Source organism: Dromiciops gliroides, chromosome 1, assembly GCF_019393635.1.
Source record: "Dromiciops gliroides isolate mDroGli1 chromosome 1, mDroGli1.pri, whole genome shotgun sequence".
Classification (NCBI taxonomy): Eukaryota; Metazoa; Chordata; class Mammalia; order Microbiotheria; family Microbiotheriidae; genus Dromiciops; species Dromiciops gliroides.
In genome coordinates this window covers 368256410-368273327 of record NC_057861.1, presented here as the reverse complement: position 1 = coordinate 368273327, position 16918 = coordinate 368256410, and the positions used below count along the sequence as shown (strand labels likewise).

Genomic DNA, 16918 nt, shown 5'->3' with positions numbered 1-16918 from the left:
CACTAAAGGCAGATTTCCTTTGTCACTCCCTCAGGTAAACATTCTAATATATACAGATATAGATTGCCAATGGGATATACTATTTATATATTTATCATTAAATCTACAAGGTAGCAGACTTTGTATAAGGGAGGGAGAGAAGCATTAGGCCTTTAGTTGCCACATTGTTCCATCTTAGAAGAAAATGGAAAAAAAAAGTATGGCATGATTATTTTATTTTGCAATTTAAAAATTTAAAAAGTTCATTTTATATGCCCTCATTTAGCTTTGAGAAATTGAAAATATTTAAATCAAACTTTAGTCGCACTGTCCAACTACATAAGTTTTAGGAAATACATCATTTAAAAAGTTAAGATTACAATTCAAACCATATTTTCTCAATGCATTTAATGAGGGTTTCTCATTCCTCTTCCCCCCACTGAATTTCAAAAACAAAATAATAGCTCCTCCTCAAGAGATATTCTTCCTAATAAATTTTCCAAGATTTTTTTTAGCCTTTAGTTTTGCCACCTTCTAAAGTTCAGTAAACATTTATATTTTAAAGAATATACAGTTTTATCTGGGCCCATATTCTCCCCATTGATACACATTTTAAACATACCGGTTATGATTTGCCCTGGTCAAAACTTTTCATTACCTGATCTATTACCTGATTCATTACCTCTCTATTTAGGCTAGTTAAGTACCTCTGAATTTGCCTCAGGAATTAGGTTAATCCTGAAACAACACATAATTGAGGTCTCTAGAGCCTCATTCAGAGACCTTCCATTAGAACATGCCCAGTCTGAGTGTCATTTTTTAACTACAGAGAAGAAATGAAGTAGGTAGAGGATGTTAGCATGCCATATAAATGCCTTAAATCACTAAAATATATAGATAAGTTTCATAAAGAGATTTATTAATTTCTATAATATAATGTTACCTATTTATTTGAACAAAAGTTAGATCAAATACTTTTATTAGTTTATCTGTATATGTTAATTACTGGAGACAGCTAGGTAGCTCAGTGGAGAAAGCTCTGAGTCTGGAATCAGAGAGACCAGAGTTCAGATCCAACCTCAGACAGGTAACTAGTTATATAATGATGAACTAGTCCCTTAACTACCTTTTGCCTTAATCCATTGGCAAAGGAAATGGAAAATTACTCCAGGATCTTTGCCAAGAAAACCCCATGAACAGTATGGTCCATGGTGACATGAAGAGTCAGATATGACTGAATAACCACAATACATGCTAATAACTAATTTATCTTTGATCATTTCAGAAATGTCAATCCCACTTCTATTATTTATTTCTCATCCATATTATTAATTGTAATTACCTAAGTATCATTTCATTAATAGCTATTAGGTTATATTTCTTTATAAATAAGTCCATTTTATATCACCAGTCTCATGTATAAAGAATATGTATGTATATGTATGTTCACAGGATAACTTGACAATTATATTTTTTCTTAGGGTAAATTAGTGATATTCCAAAACACACAATAGGATTAAAAATTTTCTCTCATCTTTGCCTGTTTTTTGTCTTAATTATTTTGTAGTTTTCCATTCCATTAAAAACAAAATAGCAACAAAGTAAAACCATCTTCCATAACTAGCAATCATCTCCCTTCCCTGGATTTTCTAGTACATCAATATTACTACTTGTCATCTGTTTTATTTTTTAATCTGTGTTGTACAGGTTATACCATTAAGATGTTTCATATGCATCAAAGGTAAACCCTGGGCAGATGATGGCAATGTAATTATATAGTACATCATAAAAGATCAGTCCATGACAGAGCTGGAGATTATTTCAGTTTTGAATTAATCTGAATGACCCTGGCTTTATTGCATTTGAGTTTTTAGGAATGATAAAAAGCCAAGTCGTTGGAAATAAACTGATATAACCTAAACAATCTGACATGAGTAATGTATAGTTTCTCTGACTTCTTCCATATTCTGTAGACTTTACAACCAGCATCAATATTTTATTGAGAAATGCTCATCTTAATGAATCTGAGTGCCTTCTTCCTTGCTAAAATATATATCTACCTTGAAAAGAACAGAAAATCCAGTGCTATGTATATCTGTGTTTTATGTTAGCTGCGACCTAAGCTCACAAAAGAAATAAATTGGAAGCACTGTTTCAGTCATGTTAGCTATAAATGTTTCTTTGGGACATGGCATTGGGGCGTTTCAGAGTCAAACTTTGTTGGACAGTGTAAGTCACTCAACTCTAAAGGAAGTCTCTCTTTCTTATTAGCCTGTAATGGGATTTGTGGATATACCTTATGCTTACAACTTTGAAAATTCCTCTTTAATCTGTCACTGAAGTATTTCAAAGAAATGGCTGGAGTTAGTTTGACTTGACATTTCTTTCTGTTGGGCTTATAAATTGTTCTTTAAGTACAAGCACTCTCAGCTTGTCACCTTTAAAGGAAAGAAATCAGTTTGAAAAGTATCTAAGCAACATTTTTAGGCTAATCTAATGGTGGAAATGACCACCCCAGCTTACTTATTTTCATTGTACAGTTTCTATTGTTTTATTCTATTGTTCTATTGTTTTGTTTTTTATCTTAATCTTCCAAATGTAACAAAGTAGTACATAAATAATAAGATGTATTTATTAAGCACTATGTGTGAAGCACAGGGGTAATTGCTGAGGGAATACAAACTCAACTTTTCTAAGCTTACTGGACATTACTCCCCTTCACAGCTCTTCCTTCTAGCTAAATTATCCAATGTGTTTTTCCCTCAGTCTCCTGCCTCGTCCCCTTTACATAAGTAACAAATGATCCATAGCTAGAATGTACTCCCTCTTCACCTTACAGTATCTAGCTTCCTTGAATGTTTAGCTCCTGAACCATCTTAAATCAGAAGTGTTCTGATTCCAAATTGGCCAAAGGCCTCTTTCTTAGTAATCACCCCCCTACCCCCCAGCCAATGCCTGTGTTTTCTTCCATTATAATATAAACTTCAAGGACATAGCTTTTGTATCTTTCATATTTGTAATCCCATTTACTAAGCTGTCTGGCATGCAGTAGGTGCTTAATAAATACTTTTTAAATTATTCGTTAATTTCCTTAGTTGTTAGGCTCAAATTATTTGGTGAATACTTATCTCCTTACACATTGTATCCCTCCCCACTAGTCCTCCTTGAGGGCAGGGGTTAGTTTCCTCCCCACCTTTGTTTTTAGGTCCCCAGTGCCTAGCACAATGCTTGTAGCAAATGTTTGTTGGATTGGAATGGTTAGTTTTTACCTTCAAAAATTGTATGTTTTAGCATAATAAAGTAGTGGGGCCCACATATGTAGTAAGGCTTCATATGTAGTGTGGAGTCTGTCTTCCCATGGCTTAAAGGAAGGCAGAAAAGACATCTGCAAGCTCTTCTCTTTCTGCAAGGGAGATTTTTTATTTATTCCTGCCAGGAGGGGAAGTAGAAAGTTGGGACCCTAGGACACTCTGATCTCCTCTGAGAAAGAGGGTACCAAGCTAGAAGTATATATTTCTATTCATTTAAATATTATTAGTTTGGGGGATATGATCAGGTTCCATCTAACTTCTTATTGCTTTATTATTTTGGGGGGAAGGGGAAATATGAGATCTATAGCCAAGGCTTGATTCTTTCTTTTCCTACCAAATACTGGTGTCAAAACGAACACATATACAGAATAGGAAAGAAAGACATTTATTTAAATTATAGCAAAACAGAAATCAGAGAAGTTACACATAGGAGAATATATATCAGACAATATAGAGAGAAGGAGCTCTCCCATTAGGAGATAGATAACTGAACTCAACTAGGAGAGTGTCCATGATCTCACCCGAGGGGGAATGTCCCCAAATCTCTAGTGCAGCAAGCTGAAAATATTAACATGAGGGAGACTGTGTGCTCATCTAATATCTTCCCAGAGGCTTTTCCTCCCGCAACTTGAAGTGGGACTAACCTCTCTCTTTTTGGGGGGGGGGGTGGGCAGGGCAGTGGGGTTTAAGTGACTTGCCCATGGTCACATAGCTAGTGAGTGTCAAGTGTCTGAAGTCGAATTTGAACTCAGGTCCTCCTGAATCCAGGGCTGGTGCTTTATCTATTACACCATGTAGCTGCCCCCCCCCTTTTCTCTCTCGAAGCTGGAACCCAAGATCACTCAAAGAGTTTCAATACTTGAAAGAAATTTTGAGCTTGACCAGTTCCAAAGGGAACTAGCTTTGAAGAGGCCTCGGATGGGACTCAAAGCCTGATGAGTCTCCCCAAGGTACTGGCAAAAGCTTGAGCTCTTTTTTCACCAAGTTCTCAGGGTTTTCATCTTGACCAATAAGGATAGACTTCAATGGGCTTTCGGGAAAAGAGGTTACATATTCTATTATACAACATAAGATACTAACGTAGGTGTAATATAGCACGACATAAAACTTGATAGACAGAAATCCCATTTAGAATAGTTTTACTAGGGGCAGCTAGATGGCACAGTGGATAGAGCACCGGCCCTGGATTCAGGAGTACCTGAGTTCAAATCCGGCCTCAGACACTTAATAGCTAGCTGTGTGACCCTGGGCAAGTTGCTTAACCCCAATCGCCTCACTAAAAAAAAAAAAAAAAAAAGAATAGTTTTATTAGTGATGACTTCTTGTTCCTTCCCAGAGCTAGTACTGAAGTTATTTCCAGGTTCAGAAATAATATTTCAAAGGTTCAGTTTGAGAGAGGGGAGTTGAGTGGTAGACTATATAATTCCTGATATATTTTTGGGAGTAGATGGGAGTACCATGAAGTATTGATTTTCATGTCAGTGAAATGCATTTTGGACTTACGTGTTTTGGGCCACATCTCTGGAGCCCAGACCTATTTCTTTGGCCCCTGCAACTTTTCTGTTTATTCAGAACAGGATGGGCTTCATGATAGAAATCTAGTACAGTCCCATATTGAATCTTATAAAATGGAAGAACCTTGGAATAATAAAATGTTAGTCCTAACCCAATTGAGGAAAATCCCAAAGAGTATGATTTGGTTTGATATTGTGTAAGGGTAAATACACATGTCAATACTAGAAAGCTCAGAAGATAGAAATAACATATCCTCTCAGATGACTCTTTTTCTTAGAATGATTATGAACTGGGATAGTCTTATTTCATTTATGTTTATACATAATAACATCCTGCAACCAAGAATCAGCCCAGTCCCTTAGGATATTGATTTGGGCATCCCACAGCCCAGAATGTACCTGATTTGAATTATGTTTAGTTACAGGGTAAAACATAGTCACATGAACAAGCATTTATTAAGCACCTCCTCTGTGCCAGAAAATGTACTATGAGTTGAAGATTTGTATATAGGCAAAAATAGACTGTCCTGTAGGAACTCCTAATCTATTGGAGGTGACAACATGCAAACAACTATATACAAACAGGATCCATACATGATAAATTGGAAATAATTTCAGAAGGAAACCATTAGCATTAAAGCAGATCAGCAAAAGCTTCTTGCTGAAAGTGGGTTTTAGATGGAAAGCCTAAAGGGAACCAGGAGGCAGAGGCAAAGAGGGAGAGCCTTTTAGGTATGGGCTACAGCTAGCAAAAAGGCAGTGATTTGAGATTGATTGTTTTTTGCAAGGAACAGGAAGGAGAATTGTATTATCACTGGATTGTAAAGTACATGCAAGGGAGTAAGGTATATGAAAATTAGAAAGGTAGGAAAGGGCCAGTTGAGGAAGAGCTTTAAAGGCCAAACAGAGTATTTTATTTGATTCTTAAGTTAAAAGGCAACCACTGGAGTTTAGTGACTTGGCCAGTACATGGCCAGTCTTGTGCTAAAGAAACACACACACACACACACACACACACACACACCCCTTGACAGGTTAATGCAAGATGGATTGTAATATCAGGCACAAGGTGATGAAAACCTACATGAAGGTGGTGACAGAGTAAGAAGAGAGAAGGATATTAAGAGTGAGAGAGAGCAGTTGAGGGAATGATCTGGATTGTGAACCTAGTTGACTGAGAAGGTGATGGTATCCTCAGCAGTAATATGGAAATTAGGAAGAGAGAACAAATTGGGAATAAACATATTGAATTTAGTCTTGGATATGTTGAATTTAATATGTGTAGGAGACATCCAGTTCAAGATGTCCAATAGAGAGTTGGAGATGAAAGAATGGAGGTTAGGGGTGAGGATAGGGATAAATAGATCTGAGAATCATCTGAATAGAGATGATTGAATTCTTAGGAGCTGATGAGGTCACCGAATGAAATAGTATAAAGCAAAAAGATAAGAGTGGTGAAGCATTAGAATTAGTGGGCATAATCTAGATGAAAATTCATCAAAGGAGACTGAAGGCATAGTTGTAGAGAGAAGAAGAAAACAGGGAGAGAGCATCATCCTGAAAAAGGTATATCCAGAAGAGGGTGAACTTCAATGCAAAGGGGTACAGAAAGTCCAAGAAGAATGATGAATAAGAAAAAAAAACAGTATATTTAGCAATTAAGAGATCATTGGAAACATTGAAGAGAACAGTTTAAATTGAAGATAAGATCAGAAAACAGACTACATTAATATTACAAAGAGAATGAGAAGAAAGGAATTGTAGGCTCTGATTGTAGAAGTCATAAAAGAGTTTAGTTCCTAAAGGGAAGAAATATATAGGGCAATAAATGGTGTGAATGGATGACATTTTTATGAAAGGGAGAGAGATAGGAATATTTTCCTAGACAGTTGGAATACAACCAATAGGCAGAAAGAGATTAAAAATTAGTAAGATCGGGGCGGGTAGGTGGCACATCGGATAAAGCACGGGCCCTGGATTCAGGAGTACCTGAGTTCAAATCTGGCTTCAGACACTTGACACTTACTAGCTGTGTGACCCTGGGCAAGTCACTTAATCCCTATTGCCCCGCAAAAGAAAAAAAAATAGTATGAGAGGAAAGACAATAAAAAGGTTAATATTCTGGAGAAGACAAAATGGGCCTGATTGTATTTGTAGAGGGATTTTCCATGGAAAACAGAAGCATCACCCCTTCATGTGAAATAGTTGTACATGAGCTAGTGGGGAAAGTATCTAAATGATTTAAGATGAGCTTGCAACAAAAACCTATCTTTTAATGTGAAATAAGAAGCAAAGGGAAGGAAACCCATAGGAGGTTTGAGGAGGGATGAAAAAAATTAGAATAAGCCTATCACTACATGAAAAGAGTAGTATAAGAGTGAAAGAGGAGGTGATACTGGACAAAGGCTGCCAGGGAGGCTGCTTCATCAGTAGGGAACCAGGGCTCAATGAGAGTAAAACTATTAGAGTGAAGGAAAAAAAGAAAACTTTTTCAGATGAAACCAGGTTTGTTTGCTATGGAACTGGCATTCCAGAGCACAGTGTGGAAACAGTGGGTGGATTTTGAAGGCTATGTGGGGGCAGGGCACGATAGAGGGGAGAGTGGGAGTGAGATAGAGGGCAGAAAGGAATAGGAATAAAGGTTTATAAAATGACAGGGAAGTAAGGTTAGAATCACTGGGATACTCACTGAAGGAATTTAGGCAGGTTGTTACTGATCTCCAAGGAGCTTGGCAGCCAGTAAGGACTTTGCGTGGATTGTGGGGCGAGCCTGTAGTGGAGAATAGGCAGTCAGGCTGGTCACTATCAAGATATGGAGGCTCCAGCCAGATTCACCAATAACTGATTCGTCTTGGGTGTGAGTCTTCTCATTATGAATCAAGTAGCTAGTGGAGTTTGGTAATGCTTGATCAAATGGAGTATCTGGAGATAAGGTTGTTCTTCACATAAGAAATGTTAAATGTATTTTCAAGGGGGTCTATTATCATTAAAATGAGAAGGTTTGCATGAATTGTTTTTTTTTTAATATCCACTGACCAATAACAATAATTTGAAATGGCTCAACATCTATATGGAATTCTGTTTTGTTTTGCTTTGATAAGATCCTTTAATTTGGAGGAAAGGGGATGGACATTTTATTAAAGCAAATTATGTCTTTCCATAGAAAATCATCCAAATGAGATTCCTTTTATTGAATTCTGAAGTCATTATAAAGCAGAATGCTGTATTAACGCTCAAAGATTATGTGGAACTTTAGACTGTTTTACAGGAAATCTTTGGCAGTCTTAAATCTCCAGCTCTGTTGGAGCTCCACCTTGTGTCTCTAATTCTACATTGCAGCTTCCTTAACATTTTGGAAAGCTATTAACATTTTTATTATGTTCTGATGAATATAATGAAACTTTGCTCCAACAAATGTAAATTCAAACTTTAGTAAAATATGTTTGTGATAAATGTGCTCTTTTTACTTTTATTTTAAGTGTCTCTCCCCCAAACTCCATTTATCTGATTTTACTCTTTGAAATAGGTATAAAAAGCTAAAACAACTTTTTTGATCATGTAAAAGGAAGTATCATTTGCACGCCCTTTGGGGTGTACGACAACAGCACTAGCAACTGATCTCAGTATGATAAATTTAGTTTTTAGATATTTCCTTTAGCCCTCCCTCCATATTTTTGAGACAGGGTTCTCCAAGGTGACACAGTAGATAGAGCATTGGCCATGAAGTTGGGCAGATCTGAGTTCAAATCTCACCTCAGGCATTTACTAGCTGTGTGACCCTGAGTAATTCACTTAACCCCAATTGTCTTAATCATCCCAAGTCATCTCCAGTATTCTTGATATATATCTTGCCACTGGACCCAGTTGGCTCTGGAGGAGAAGATGTGGTTGGTGACCTTGCATTGCCCTCCATCACTTAAATCCAATTCAGTGCAAGTCATTACATTACCATGAAGTCATGGTCCTCTTCAAGAAGGACAAACATCAACAACAAACACAATATCATCCTTCTGGACCCTGGGGCCATAGCTTAGCACAGTGCCTGACACATGGTAGGCCCTTAAGAAATGCTAATTGACTGACTTATTGGGACACCTGGATGCAATTAACATAGGTGATATTTGGTCAAATTGATTTTATTTTCAAATGCTCTGTTTGTATCTAATGCATCCTCTTAGGAATTCAAGAGCAGGAATTGGGGAAACAGACAAGTACTTAGTATTTATAATCATCTTTTCAATGATAGCAAAATGCCTTTTCTTCTTAATTACTCCATATATAATTTCTAGAATGCTGACATTTTCTCATCTTGATTTATTTTCTACAAGACTTCATTTAGAGTCTGAATATTTTAACATATATATAAATATATATATATATATATATATATATATATTTTTTTTTTTTTACATTTTCCTTTCTAACCTGAATTACTCTTTACATTTCATCAGGTATATTTCATCTAAAAGTACCCGAGTCTTCTTTAGTTGGCTCAGCCATTGGAAGAATCAGAGCTGTAGACCCTGATTTTGGGAAAAATGCAGAAATTGAATACAACATTGTTCCAGGAGATGGGGGAAACTTGTTTGACATCGTGACAGATGAAGATACACAGGAAGGGGTCATCAAATTGAAAAAGGTATCTAGACATAATTTTGCATATAATTAATATTTCAAAATTGTGACTTAACTATGATAGTTGCTGTAAGTCTCTTGCATAGCATACCCCAACAAGTGATCAGGTAAATAACACAGTGAACTTCAGACACATACTGATTCTACTTTGCTACTGGAAGGGCCTAAAATTCTAGCTATGATGTCTAAAATCTAATCAGTGGTCACCTTAAATTAGAAAATGTATAGCACCAATCTTTGGGCATTAATTGTTTATTAAAGTATATTAGGGGTTAGTAAAGAGAAACACGTGGATAAAGTATGAGATTTTCCTGCTCTTTCTGTCCTGCCTGTCTCTCACACCAAGCCCCCATCTGGCAATGAAAGGGCTTCGCTCCTCCCAGAAGCCTCCTGTGAAACAGGAAACAGGGCCATACACACACACACACACACACACACACACACACACACACACACACACACAGCTCCAAGCTAATTGGTTGGTAGCTCTAATTGACAGGGCCCACGGGTGGCAAACGTTACTTCCTGATGCCAAGAAACCCCAGAAAAGGCCACTTCTGGACGCTAAGGTCACATGCTTTCTTTTCAGGCCAGAGCTCACAATGTCCCTCCCAGCAGGGGGTGTCATTCCAATTCTCACACTACTGAGATCCATTCCCATGCTCAAAGGTAATCACTGTACACCATAATAAAAATTAAACCTGTAAATATATGTAAGAGCCTAAATCTTCATTGAATCTGTACCAAATTTCACAGCAATTACAAATTTCAATATCATTTCACTCTAAGGAAAGCCAAAGGTTGAAACAGAGACATAATTGGGTCTCTAGTATAATTTTTACTCCACTGTCTCTCTAGTCAACCTAGAATCCAAGGGACCAGGTATTTTCCGCCTCTGAGTTGCTTGTATCTATAAATAGCTTGCAGGTGACCAGTTAGTGGCCAGTGAAGATAGTTTCTTGTAGGAGATCCATTTTGGGTAGAATGCCTTGATGGCTAATGAAAAAGAAGGTCAACAGTGATTTACAAATATTGAGAGTAGGGGTAGTTTAAAGAGATTGGTTACACACACACACACACACACACACACACACACACACAAGGAGGGGAGTAGGAGGACTGGGAAGAGAAAAGAGTAATACTACAATATTAAAAACCATCAGGAGAAATAGAAATCAAGGTTTCATAGGTACTAACAATATTTAACATTTATCCTGATCCTTTAGGAAATGTACCTTGGAAAATCTGTCTTTCCATTTTTTAAAAACTGTATTGATTATGAATGTATATAATGAAATAGTACAGTGAACAGTTTTCTCAGTATAGAGTAGAGAGAGTAGAATCATGGATAGAGTGAACTAATGAAAAACTGCATTCATTTTCTGCTTTTGACCTTTACTATTTTTTTTTGTGGGGCAGTGGGGGTTACATGACTTGCCCAGGGTCACACAGCCAGTAAGTGTCAAGTGTCTGAGGCTGGATTTGAACTCAGGAACTCCTGAATCCAGGGCCAGTGCATTATCCACTGCGCCACCTAGCTGACCCTGACCTTTACTATTTATGAGAGTCTGAGGAAATCATTTAAACCCTCAGACCCTAAGTTAATTGTATAGGGTTTATCTCTTAAGTCATAGATAGTTGAGTGCTGCATTGGTAAAATATTTTCTGGATATCTGAAGTTCCCTGAGATGTCTATTGTGATGAGGAAAGTCCCTTGGCAATAGTAAAACAGAGCCAATAATCAAGGTCCATATAGTGCCTGACCTTTCCTTGTCCTATGCCAAAGTGGCAAAAATTGGCATTGATTTCCAAGTCCTCCAGGTGACTCATCCCTGTGGTGATAAGTTTTCTAGGAAGATACTGTTGGGCATCTAAAAGAATGTCACTCATTCTCATTCTCATGGTAATAAATGACAAGTTCCTGGATGGCATGGAAAGGACATTATATCCTTCAATGGTTTTATTATTGCTTACTTTAGTGGTGGCCGTACTACTACTTCAGAACACAGTAGAAGAATAAAGGTAGTACCATTTAGGAGGTAGCAAATTTACCACTCACCAATCAGAATCTGTCTATGTACTCTTCTATTGAAGTGCATTATCTAGAGATCCGATGACATAATGTGTAAAGCATTTCACAAAGTACTAAAGTGTTATGCCAATTTTAGTTATTATTATAATAATTACATTCCAGTTTGCAGGAAAATGTCTAGTTTTATAATTATTTAAATCAAGCCTAATACTTTCACTGTAATATATATTTATATTTCATAATATATAGATTATTTATAAATATAATATATAAGAAATATATAAAAGAAAAATACATTAAAAAACAACATTGTACAGAATTGCTCTGCATTTATATTTACACAAATGACTTGGGTAAACATCACATTGTGTTTATCTTTATAACTGATATAGATTCAGATCATTTATATATCCTTAGTTTTTACCAAAGTTTTGTTAAGAAGAATTATCTAAGAAATGTCTATAAACTTAACATGTTTTTCACTCTGTCTCTCTGTTTCTGTCTCTGTCTTTCTCTGTCTCTCTGTCTATCTCTATCTCTCTCTTTAAATTAAAGCTCTCCTTGCACCCTGGCATGCACAGTTAGAGTTTATTCCTCATTTCTTTGGTACAATCTAGCTCTTTCTATGGATTATAGTTTTCTGGTTTATTATAAGTGTTTTGTAATAGATATCAGTGTTTGAAGAACATTTTCTGTTTGATGAAACTTATACACTCTCTTTTGGACTTTATGGTTTTAACTCTAAATATATCTGGTTGTTTGTGGATTATTTTTATTAAGATCCAAATACTGTATCCTGTGTCTTACAAAGCACAAATAAATTTATTCCTTTTAAAATTATGCAGATTCCTTGTGTTATGATTACAAGGAGATAGGCACAAATTATATAAAAATTTGTATGGAGAAATCATGTGCTAACCTCTCATACCAACAGTTGTTGTACAAGGCCAAGGCTTTTGAATTTTAACAGGTAAAATGTCTGATTTTTAAATCCCTATATCTGAATAGGAATAGAATTTGTGAAGGTATTTTTAAAGAATAATAATTTGATTAAAAATAGATTTTATTCTGTTTTCTGTACAATGACTGGATTAGGCCACAACATCTTTGTAGTAGTCATATAAAGAAGGCCACTAGGGCTAAGTTTACAAAAGGGACTGTTTTCTTTTTTTTTTCTTTTTTCCCCTTTATCTAGAATAATACCTTACTCATAGTAGACACTTCATATAAATTGAATTGAATCCTTTTCATTGCACTGATGTCATCTTTTTCTAGGATAGTATTAGTATGAAATGGTCTGGTTGGTCTGTGCCTCTCAATAAGCACACCACACATATGCTATGTATATACTATGTAAATGAAGTAAAGTGGAAAATTAAGGGAATTCTCTGGATAATGTGGCACAAAACCAAAAAAAAAAAAAACACAATTTGCCTAAACTGTTTAATATTATCTAAGTAGTGACATGTTTTCCTTCCATTTTAATGGTGGACCTCTATAGTTTCAGCAAAAGAGAACATTTTCTGTTGCCTTAATTCATAGAAAATACAAAGTTATTATCTACGTGAAATGATAGAATCAGTTTAAGGATAGCCAATATGGCATTTCTGGCTGTTTTACCAAGTGAATGACTAGTAATCAAGCCAATCCATTCTCAGTCAACATATTGTTCTTGTTGTTCAGTCATTTCAGTCATGTGCAACTCTTCATGACCCCAAATGGGGTTTTCCTGACAAAGATACTGGAATTGTTTGCCATTTCCTTTTCTAGTACATTAAGGCAAACGGAGGTAAAGTGCACACAAATATTAAATAGATTTTCCTAAAACTTATATCAGACCAGTTACCCTCTTCCACCAAAAAGTATTTTGAGTGTTTCCCTCTGCTGCTGCTGCTAAGATATGTCAACTGGACTTTTTCTAGAACTGGTCTCTAGCCTATGTATGGCTGGAGCTGCACAAAATAGTCCAGACACAGGTGTCAGGGATTAGAAAGAAAGTTTAATTTTTGAGTGAGAAAAAAAGGCTTGCAAGCAAGGTGGTGCTATAGACACATGTGCCAGGGCCCCACCCCAAATGGGGAAACCCAAGGTAGCATGGGGAGATCTCAATACTTACACTTGTGACTGTTCAGTGAGTTGTAGCCCCAACAATGAGGGAGCAACAAGCATGTGACAAGTTTGATTCATTGCCGGACCTTCCGACTTTGTCAGGTGTTTGTCTTTGACCAGAGATCATCTGGTGAATTGTGTAACTAGCCCAAAAGGTAAGATCATCCAGAGGGTGATTGCAAAGGATTGTTGTCCTGCAAAGCTCAGGGTGTAGCTTGCTTGCTAGGCCTTAGCACTGGAAGCAGGGAGTCTAAATTTTACTTTGTCAGATAAAATACAAAATTGTTAACCTGGTATTCAAAGACTTCTACAGTCTCCTCCCCACTTCTCCTTACAGTCTTGTTTATTTTACTTTCTTTCATACTCCATCATTTCTTATCACACTAGCCTGCTGGCTATTCCCTGTATAGGATTTTGATCTCCCACTTCTGAGTCTTTGAGCAGGTGTTTTCTTATGACTATAATACACTTCCTCCTCATTTTGGTTTTATAGGCTCCCTAGCATCTGTGAAGACACTGTTAACATGTCACCTCCTACAAAAGACCTTTCTTGATTATCCCAAATCATTAGTATTATCTCCCTTTTAAAATTACTTTATTTTGTTTCTTCTTTGTAAATTAAAGTAAATACATAAATATACATACATATATGTATATAAATTGTTATATCACACAGGACCAACCCCAAGACATGGAAGCTTCCTCTGGTCAGGGACTGACATTTTTATTTTTACTTCACTGGACTGTCCCAGTACTTTAAACATAGAAGATACTTATTTAATGTTGTTGGGTTTCAATTGTTTCTAGTTTGGTGCTCTCGTGAGAAGGTAAATTATCCAATCTCTCTTCAAGTTGACAATCCTTCAAATAATTGAAAATAATTATATTATCTATATCATCATTATGGATATTTTCTCCCAAAATATCAGCTTCATGATCATTGTAGAATTTTTTTCCTATGCCATATTTAGATAAGGAGACGAAGCGTTATATTAGAATGAACACTGACTCTGGACTCAAAAAAAAAATGGGCTTTGAATTCCACTCCTACCAATTACTCCACCTGTATTAAGTTACTTTGATTAAATGTCTCCTGCTCTCTGGCTTTGGTTTTCTCTGAGGGAGTTAGCCCATGTGGTCTCTAAGCAGTTCTAAATCTATGATCATTATTTAGGCATTTTCCTAGTATAGCATAAAACTGCTTTAATAAATGTCTAGCACAACAGAAACTGGCTCCTGAAACATGGGTCATCACTACCAGTCTGAATAATGAATGTGTCCTTTCACAGAAATATGGAGAATATGATAATCCATTCTAAACACTGGCACACAGCAACAATTCATGCAAATTATATTTTCCAGCCTATGATCCTTTACATTCCTATGTAAAGACACACAAGCTTAAAACTTATTGTGCAGCTTGTGAGGAAGAAAATTGTAAACTGTATCAATGTTCCTATGTAACCTAACCTTGGAAATATCAGGCTCTTAGCTGCATTAGCAGCTATTAAATGATATCTGTCAATTACCTATGCTGTACAAAACACCCTGATAGGTAATGAAGGTGGGGGTGGGGAATCTATTAGTGGTTGGATCAAGCATTGTTTCTGCCTTCAAGGAGCTTATTTTCTTTGTGGGAGAAAAGGCACCAATAAGAATTGTGGACAGTGGTGCTTAATGTGCCAAATAGGAGCAAAAATTGTCCATAACTGTAGTACATAATATAAAATTTGTTTAAAAACCTTTATGGAAAAAAAACAAACAACATACTATTCTGGAAAGCTAAAGAAGCTTTCGTTACCTCAGATATCCGCATGATGAAAATTACTGACCCAAGAAAAGGAAGAAGTATACACACACATGTCATGCATATACACATATGTCATACACATATGTCACACATACACACATGTGCAATTGTATGTGTACATAATTTATTTAACTGGCAAGGATATAGTCATCACACATAAGACAAGGATCCATGATGCAAAAAAAACAAACAGGTGTACTTGGCAAATGGATTGCTCATGCCTTTCTTTCTATCTTCATAAGTCCTTCTTGTCTCTTCTCCATATTTCACAGAAACCAGGTTAAGGTATAAGTCTGAAATGGTCAGGAGAGCTATGATCCCCTTTCCCTGAAATTGCTTTTATCCCCAAATGCCATATGCCATGTCAGCCTGTGGATTTTTTGTGCAATAATACATATAATTGTCTTGTATTTTTTTCTTTTCTAACCTTGTTTTTCCTGCCCCTTTGCAATAATCCCTTATTTTATAACCTTGTTTTCCAGCTTCCCCCTAGTTAAATACTTTTTTTTTTGCAGGGTAATGGGGTTTAAGTGACTTGCTCAGGGTCACACAGCTAGTAAGTGTCAAGTGTCTGAGGCCGGGTTTGAACTCAGGTCCTCCTGAATCCATGGCCGGTGCTTTACCCACTGCATCACCTAGCTGCCACCCATCCCCTTAGTTAAATTCTTATGACCACTGAACTCAGGGAATTTACCTACATTCAGCTGCAGGGTTGCATCAGAGCTTGGCCAAAGACTACCACATGTACATTAAAATAAGTTTAGTATGCTTGAGTCAAAATGTTAACCAGGATAAGATGCATTCCATAACTATACAATGCATCCAATGGCCCTTTGGAAAACCACTGTGGATAATTAACATGTCAGGAATTATATTTCTGCATTATGAAAAAAAAATGCTTACTACATTTGACAATCAAGTTTGTTGCATACCATATTGATATTATATTAAAGAAGGTAAGTTTTTTTTTTCCATACCCTCATATCTTCTTGTGAAAAACTGTCTTTTTATTCCCCCTGAACAAGATAGAGTTCAGCATTTGTGACTGAATAAACTAATTGCATTTTTCTTCTCAATTTATCAAAGTTCTAAGCATCATGTTCTTTGAATCTCAGGCTTTTGCTGGTTTTATACAGCAATTTCTTAATTTTTATAATACCATTTTGGCTAAATTAAGGACTGGGATTGAAGTGTCAGTGTAGAATGGCATTTCCCTTCTTTCTGACAGGGCTTTAATTTTAAGATGCTTTTTTGAAGTGCATGATAAATATTCCCCATGTCTTCCCTTTCTTTAATCTCCTTTCCCTCCACCTTCCTTTTTATTTTGTCTCACCTTTTCTTCTTTCTTTCCTTCCTGATCTTCAAAGGAAGAAATGAACAAATGAAAAGAGTGACCAGGGACAGTTAGGTAAGAAAGGATGAAGGGAAACTTTTCAGTTCTTTTTATTCTCCACCTCAAAACGCACTTTATAAACATACAGATAGTCTCCCATATCACTATGTCACTCTGAGTTCAGAATAAAATAGT

At 36.3% G+C, this 16918-nt stretch overlaps 1 protein-coding gene across 3 annotated transcripts in view; it reads left to right on the top strand.

The window, feature by feature from the left end:
• The window catches only part of CDH12 (cadherin 12), a 1430569-nt gene that overhangs the window by 1299077 nt on the left and 114574 nt on the right, over window positions 1–16918 (top strand). For all 3 annotated transcript variants that reach the window (XM_043974996.1, XM_043974997.1, XM_043974998.1), the window contains one exon: window positions 9256–9443. In XM_043974996.1, coding sequence (XP_043830931.1) covers window positions 9256–9443 — 188 coding nt within the window. The remainder of the gene's footprint in view (window positions 1–9255; window positions 9444–16918) is intronic.